Source organism: Lottia gigantea (genome assembly GCF_000327385.1).
Source record: "Lottia gigantea unplaced genomic scaffold LOTGIsca_82, whole genome shotgun sequence".
Classification (NCBI taxonomy): domain Eukaryota; kingdom Metazoa; phylum Mollusca; class Gastropoda; family Lottiidae; genus Lottia; species Lottia gigantea.
Genome location: NW_008710725.1, coordinates 767,755 through 776,425, shown reverse-complemented (window position 1 = coordinate 776,425; position 8,671 = coordinate 767,755). Strand labels below are relative to the sequence as shown.

The 8,671-nt window shown below is 30.8% G+C and overlaps 1 protein-coding gene across 1 annotated transcript; it reads right to left on the bottom strand.

Annotated features, from left to right (window-relative positions):
* Positions 1-3,687: 3,687 nt before the first annotated feature.
* On the bottom strand, positions 3,688-4,590 carry LOTGIDRAFT_169133 (hypothetical protein; the record flags this gene model as incomplete). The annotated part of the gene is made up of 2 exons (XM_009067437.1): positions 3,688-4,371; positions 4,558-4,590. The coding sequence occupies 2 exons, from the start codon at positions 4,588-4,590 to the stop codon at positions 3,688-3,690; spliced, it is 717 nt and encodes a 238-aa protein (XP_009065685.1).
* Positions 4,591-8,671: the final 4,081 nt, after the last annotated feature.

Here is an 8,671-nt window from a genome sequence, read left to right as displayed (position 1 = left end):
GCGAGATTCCATTGTCAATTTTTGATTGAAAGATTTTCATTTGATACGTTGTCTTAACCCGAAAAACTGACTTCTAATCCGGACATATGATGAGCCCCGTTTCAAAACGATTTGGTATAGCAATTAAAATGATATCAGATAAACTGATCTATAAAGCTCTCCAAATCGTCATATCCGGTTGTGCTATGTGTGTCTTGGATAAACATATTAAAGATCCCTTTAAAGCCCTCTTAGTAAAGGAGCCAACCCTCCTACATTCAAAAAGCCAAACTATATTTAGCTCTGTGGAGGTCAAGCCAAAAAGTTTCCTAAGAGCTGACTCATAACGCAGAATGAGTGCAGGACAGATTCTCGGGCTACTCAAGCTTTTGTATCAGTTTGCTTTAGTCGAGACTTATTTAAACATTATTCATTTTCTTCTATAATTCTTCAAACAATCTTCTCCACTACATGTGTACTTTCCATTCTCTTACCAGTCAACTTGATTGATAGAGTAGCACCATGTACAAACATCCGAAATGTTCTGATTCTTCTAAACCTGATTCAAAATTATCTAAAAATTCTGATCTTTTTAAACCTGATTCAAAATTATCTAAATATTCTGATCTTTTTAATCCTGATTCAAAATTATCTAAATATTCTGATCTATTTAATCCTGATTCAAAATTATCTGAATATTCTGATCTTTTTAATCCTGATTCAAAATTATCTAAATATTCTGATCTTTTTAATCCTGATTCAAAATTATCTAAATATTCTGATCTTTTTCATCCTGATTCCAAATTATCTAAATATTCTGATCTTTTTAATCCTGATTCAAAATTATCTAAATATTCTGATCTTTTTAATCCTGATTCAAAATTATCTAAATATTCTGATCTTTTTAATCCTGATTCAAAATTATCTAAATATTCTGATCTTTTTAATCCTGATTCAAAATTATCTAAATATTCTGATCTTTTTAATCCTGATTCAAAATTATTTAAATATTCGATCTTTCTAAATCTGAATACAAGTCATCCGAAATATTCTGATAGTTCTAAATCGGAATTCAAGTCAAATATTCAGATCTTTGTAAACCTAAAATTCAAAATTCATCTGAATTCTTCTAAATCTGAATCCAGGTCATCTGAAAAGTTCTGACCTAACACTCAATAAAATAGATGGAACAGTGGCTCACTTTATCCAAATAGGTTAGTGCGAGGTTGTGACCAATCAAAACGACAATTTTCATATGTGAGGAATTTCTCGTAGCCTACTCATAATATTAACGAGTTCTTAAAATTTGAAAAATAACGGTACATCAAAAATTGCGAAGTAATGATAAGAAAACGAAGCTTTAAGATCAACAATATGAAGTCTTGAACATTTATAAAATTGTAAAAAATAACGGTACATTAAAATTCTAGAATTGGTGATAAGAAAACGAAGTTATAATAAATCAATATAATTTCTTGTTGAACATCGATAATTCTTTTAAATCTGTCGAATGATAAGTTAAAGACAGACGATAAATCTTCGCTTTTTTCCCTCTCTATCTTATATATCACTTTTAGAAATTGAAAGTAGACAAACTTCATCGATTTCCTCCTTTAAATAAATCATTTAGCCCGAGTTTTAACTACAGATATATACAACTACAAGCTTATTGACTTTTTTCTGTTTACAACTTGCGATTGAGTTGGTCAACTCGAAATCGATTACGGAATTCAACTAAACAATTTAGTCTCATAATTAGTGTTTCAGAGCCTTTTGGGTATACTCGGGCCCATAGCTACAGTGGGGCAAGGGGTGGTGGTGGTGATGATGGTGGTGTTGGGAGTAGGGGAGGGGGGTGGTGTACTTGGATTGCCCCCCTGAAAAAATTCTGACAACCGGCCATTTCCATTACTGCAACTAAACAACATACGCTCCCCCCCCCCCCTCCCTTGGATATATTACTTGCCCCCTCTCGATATATTGCTTGCCCCCTCCGGATATATTACTTGACCCTCCGGTTATATCACTTGCTCCCTCCGGATATATTACTTACGCCTCCGGATATATTACTTGACCCTCCGGACAATCAAGTCTGACTACGGGCCTGGATCTGCTGTTCTATTAGAAGATTCTTTTTCACACCCTGGTGCGACTTTGCGATTGGGAGTATGAGAGTACCGACTTTGTCAAGTTGAAATAAAGTTTTAGTGTCTGTATACCATAAATCATTTAGTTTGTATTTCAAATACTGATAAATACAAGCATACTGACCTTTTTTCAAAGATATTCTATTTTACATCAGATATCACTCTTCGATTGAGTTTTCAACTCATTGTAGAGAATCTACAAAATAAATCTTTGCGTTAGTAAGCTTATCTATTCTAAATCATTGGTGTAGGTAGGGCTTTATTGTATTTTCTTATTATTATTTGGGAGGATGATGGAGTCTGGACTGGTGGAGCCTGGACTGGTGTAGCCTACTCTTGGCTTAGCTGCAACCGGGATTGTCAACCATGGAATGCGATAATTTCATGAAAACGAATGGTAGCGAATACAGCAAAACGTGGGATAGGATATCAGGAGCCAAATTGTCAACAATGTAGCCTACTTTATGAATTAGTCATCAAATCGGGCTTTTTGTAATCCATATGCTGTTTTATTATTCTGCATTGGAAAAATGTCATCCCGACAAAAACACAATTCAGAATCTGGCAACACCGCTGACTTCATCACTTGAAATACGATAACATTAGAGAAGCTTATCAATCTGATTTTTTTTACCAAGGATGTTAATCCAAATAAATTATGTCAGTTTAACATATATCAGATATCGCCATAAATTTGGTTAATTTCAACTGTATTTGTCAATTCTCAAGCTAAAACTAGTTAATTTATATACCTAGTTACATTGTGTACTTCAATTCATCAGAGCAGCAAGCAATTCACGAGATTGTTATAAATAAGAGAGCTTGTATAAGGGGAGATAATTCAATTCAGAACAAAGTTTTCCAGACTACAACTATTTTTTTAAATCACGTCTCTGATAAAAACTCTTATTAATTTTAAGCTTTATTTTAACAAATTAGCAATAACAATAAATGACAATATGGTATTATACAATTATAAAAATATACAAAGCTAAATAAATAATAATCAAAAATAAAATGAATATTATTCATTTCTATCAGCATAAACTGCACATGATCATAAATAAATAGAATTTATAAATTAGCAATAGAATAAATAAATAAATAAATAAATAAATAAATAAATAAATAAATAAATAAATAAATAAATAAATAAATAAATAAATAAATAAATAAATAAATAGATAAATAAATAAATAGATTAAATAAATAAATAAATAATTAAATAAATAAAATAAAAAAAAAATAAAATAAAAAAAAAAGAAATAAATAAATATATAAATAGATTAAATAAATACATAAATAGATTAAATAAATAAATAAATAATTAATTAATAAATTAATTAGTAAATAAATTAGTAAATAAATTGGTAAATGAATTAGTAAATAAATTAATAAATAAATAAATGATTTAAATAAATAGAACTTAAAAAAATCATATTGATTAAGTTAAATTAAATTAAATTAAATTAAATTTTTGTATCACAGAAGAAATTTTTATATCACAATACGGGTAGTTTTTGCACTATTATATTTAAAGCTAGATTTATATTCGATATGATTAATCCATATCATCCATAAAATCCTCGGGAAAGCCTTCGTCACTTCCGCTAAATTCGTCAGAACTGTAACTATGAGTGTCATAGGAACCGGAAATACATTGTATCACTTCCTCGTGGTCCACTTCTATATCACATCCCATAATTTCTACATCTTCAATACCGCTAGATGGCGTGTCGTCTAATTCACAAGAAGTGGCGTCTGAAGAGTCAGAGCAAGATAACATGACATCATTATAAAAGTGACCAATGATATACTCTGATTTATTTGGTGATGAATTCAAGAGATTTGATTGGTCAATATGTGAATTATAATTATATTGTACCAGAACTTCTTGATCAAGGAAAGTGTCATAATTTATGCTGTAGGATAAATTATTTAATACTAAAAATTCCTTCCCATTGTTAGAGTCTCGGACTATATTGTCTTGTTTTCTTTCATATTCTGTCGCTTCATTTTCATAGGAATTCATCGAGTCGAAATAAGATTGAAATTTACTCAAAGAGGTCGTGTTATCAAAGTCTAAACATGATTTTAGACATGTTATCCAGTCCTTTTTAGATGTCTTGTCCTCGACTTTCGATGCCGATGTTTCTGTATCCTGGAACAGCTGACGACGACATTTTGGAGGGTTTGTTTTATTTTTCAAGGTTCTGTATCTTCTTTTGCCTTCGCAAAGAAAAACCTGGAGTGAAAATAAATATACAATTTAAAAAAAATAAATTTAAAAAAGCAAAATTGCGTCTTTTGATCAAAAAGATGGACATTTTAAGTGTTCCATGATAATTTTAAGTAATTTAGTAGGTATTTCAACGAGGCATTCGTCTCTAGATCAAAAAAATAGTAATGTAAATCAAAAAATAATTCTTACCAATTCAGGTTCGTCGTTTTGCAAATAATCCATATTTTTAATCACTGAATCGTTTTTTGTAGATTTTTGGAAATCGGTCCAAGCCAACTTCTGGAAATTTAAATATCCTTAATAGATTTGGATTAATCACTTTTTTCAAAACGGGATATACACAGAAATAATTGTCCACAAACTCGTGAAAAAAATATGTCAATTCCTTTCAGTTCTCCTTGTTTAAAAACTTAAAATTTTCACCAAAATTTCACTTGAGATAGAAGCTCTTGGTGCTCTCTAAAGATTTGAATGATGAATATTCGTTGGAGTGAATTGATATGATTTGGTATCTGGAGGATTCACTTTTATACTGTTAGTAGATAATAGAATAATCTCGTCCGTTAATCCGTTAATCCTTCGATAATCCTTACAAATCGATACCAAAAATCAATCAGTTAATCTGTTGACTAATTATTGTCTTTAGAAATAAACAATCAGACAGTTTGTTGTTGTTTACAACTTGATTGTTATGACAACAAAAAATTCGTTGCGCCGCCTTGGACCATCAACAGCGGGATGTGCAACATATGCCCATCGCGTTGGTAATTGGCCTAGATCGCCAATCTGCGGCGGGCAGGAAAAGGCGAACTCAGTGAGAAAGTGATTAAGAATATAAATAATTAAAACAGATTCTTTTGTTTTTAATAATTAAACAGAATGCATCGTGATTTGTCGTCATATGTGGTTCGAATCCCAAGGCGCCGATCGCATAATTTCTAAAAATATTAATCTGTTAATTTGGTTGTATGGCCAATTGCTGTGCTGAATTGTGTAACTTTTGTTCTTTTGTCTCCTGATGTGCTGTTTTGGCTCCATGTCGAATTCAGTAATTAATTAAAGGACAGAAAATTAAAATAATTGTTACTAAACGTAATTCTAAAAGTAAACGGACATTTTGCAATTTGGTTTTGACTTTTCAATATTTTCCTTTTCGTTTTTATTGTACCAAACAAAAAAAAATTTGTCAATTCTTCAAGAAATTTTAAATAATATGATGAATTGAGTAAAGTTATAAAAAATCATTTGAAATTGTTTTGATTGAATGTTTACGTTAGTTTCTTTTTAATGTCTATTTAATTTGTAATGTCAAATTTATTGTACAACGATGTCATACGAAGGTTTAAAAATTGCTACAATTGATTTTTTGTTTGTAGCAGTTAGTATGTTTATATAGCTCATTATGCCAATTCCATTGTACAACAATGTCACACCATGGCATTAATACGATGCCACTATGGACACTTAATGTTTTGATGTTTGTTTACAGCAGTTGATATGTTTATATAACTCGTTATGTCACCATTATTGTACATTAATGTCACCTTATCATACAGTTGTTATTATAATTTTAAATGTACATACATTGTACATCAATGTCATTCTACAATGTTTATGCCAACTACAATCACATATTACCGTGGTTTAAGAATTTGTTATGTTTTGAAGTTTTGTTTACAATTGAAATGTCTATACAGCTTATTATTCCAGCTTTATTGTACAACAATGTCCAAATATTGTACTATTATGATGCCATAATTGCATTGAAGTATATCTCTATGGAAATAACAATGTTGTGATGTTTTGTTTACAACAGTTGATATGTTTATACAGCTCATTATTCCAGCTTTATTGTACAACAATGTCACAATATTATACATTTATGATGCCTTTATTAACACTGAATGTGTACTGTATATCTCTTTATCTCTACATATATTGTACATCAATGTCATTCTACAATGTTTATGCCAACTACATTCACATATTACCGTGGTTAAGAGAATTTGTTATAACGTTTTGAAGTTTTGTTTACAACGGTTGATATGTTTATACAGCTCATAAAATATTGTACAACATAATGAAAAAATTCTTATGGATTATTATTACTAACTTTATTTGAGCGACGTTTCGATCAGTGTTCTCTGGTCTTTATCAAGCAATGAATAATGATTGATAAGGACCAGAGAACACTGGTCGAAACGTTAGTAATTGTAATCCATAAGAATTTTTTCATTATATCCAACACCATTACTAAATGCCATTCAAAGATCGTATTGTACAACAATGTCATACAATTGTACAGTTGTTATGCCAAGGTAATTTGGCATGTTTTTATATGTTTTATTTTTGGAATTAAGCTTTCTAATAATGAACAGAACAGTTGTTTTTAGTCATTTTGTAAAATACTCCCGATTAAGCTTATTAGTGTGTTTTTATCAGTTTTCAACAGTTTATCATTTACTAATGATTATGTTTTTAACAAACGACAAATACCTTTTTATATTTTTATTTGACAGTAAATGGCATGTTTGAACGAATGATAAATCTAATTAAATTTATTTTACGTGTTTTAGGAAAAACTTACATCTGCGTTGTATATTTATTTAATTCAATTAAAGTTATTTAGGTTTTGGGAGACTAAAAGTAATAACATACATCGACATTACATTTTGTGATTGAAAATTGAAATTTTAACTTTGAATATTCCACAAAACAATACCTCTCGCAACGAGTTTTGAACGATGTATAATGGCCGCAATGGACCACCATACAAGCCCTTTGATTAGTGTCTAATTATCACTAGCAATCATATTCTTTTGATTCATTCATCTGTTTATTCGTACATTAAAGTGGAAAAAATAAACAAAATCCAAATAAGTGAGTAGACATTTCACGAGGAAAGAAGCATCGATGTGAAAGGGCCACAATGAGCCCCCATACAAACCCCATGGTTACTTCATGATTATAATTAGCAATAAGCATTCTGTATTCATCAGTCGGGACTACAAAGTGGAAAAACTAAACAACTTCCAAATTAGTGAGCAGAAACTCACTTTCAAGATATCGCAAAGGATTTTCAAAGACAACCCCCTACCAAGCAGAAAAATCCGATCTTTTCATTAAAAGTGTATATTATGCTGTAATGATTGAGGTATATTGACGAAATGATTGGCGTTGAATACGACAGCAAGGGGCAGTGATTGCTTAATTAGAAACACCAATACGCTGGATTAGCTTTGTGTCTCTAAAGAGATTAACTACGATGGGATTAACAGAATATTCAGGGTATATTAGGATTTCGGGGGTTGGTTTAGGTTATATCAAATTCTTTCACCTCATTTGAACGATTCTAGCAATATTTTGATTCAGTAGTAAATTTTGTCTTTGAAAAAAAATGGAACTTTTTAGATATACTATTTCTAAGGTAAATATAACTTTTAGTATTATTTTTGATACTTTTTCTTCAAAAATTTTCAGAATTTGTTCCCCCAAATTTTTAGATTCTTTGCCCCCTATATTTTTCATGATATATGATGTTTGGATATTTTCAAAAATGAGGAATGGTGCCTGTATTCTTGATTTACAAGAAAACATCAGTCGGTTCTTTGATCTGAATGATTTTTCGGATCCTTTTATATTTTAATAAGATATTTCGAGTAGTTTACTAGCTAGTCTAGACATGGCATATGATGTCTTGGTCGTACAAACTATAAATAAAACTGTTATTTTTTTATTTTCAGAAATTCATGTATTTTGGTAAAAGAAAATGTATGGTCGAGAGCTGTGTCCCGTCATGCAAACGTCAGCTATTTTCTTTTAATGAAGAATCCATCACTGATGATGTCACTTCCCATCATCAGGATTCACTGGCAGCCAATCAGAATAAAGATTGGGTCACGTGTCTAAAATCGAATTTGGAAATTGATTGTACAGTGTCCATGAATAAGTTCCAGTTGTATCTCGAAGTTTTGAATGAAAGCATTGAAGAATTGGAATCCGATTGTGAAAGCATCGAAGCATTGGACACCAAATGTGAAAGCATCAAAACATGGGACTCCGATTGTGAAAGCTTTGAAGAATTAGAGTCTGACGAAGTATGGATAAAAGGCCACGAACATAATGACTCTCATTTAGGCCTGAATTTTTCCGACTCGGCTCTTTGTACGGAGTTCGACGTTTTAGAATACAGCAATATCGACCCTGAACATTTTGAGAAGAGTCGAACCGTTTTGTATGATTCGGGATTTTGCTCGGATTCATCTTTAACTTTTGAATCAGACGTCTGCTCAAACGATAAAAT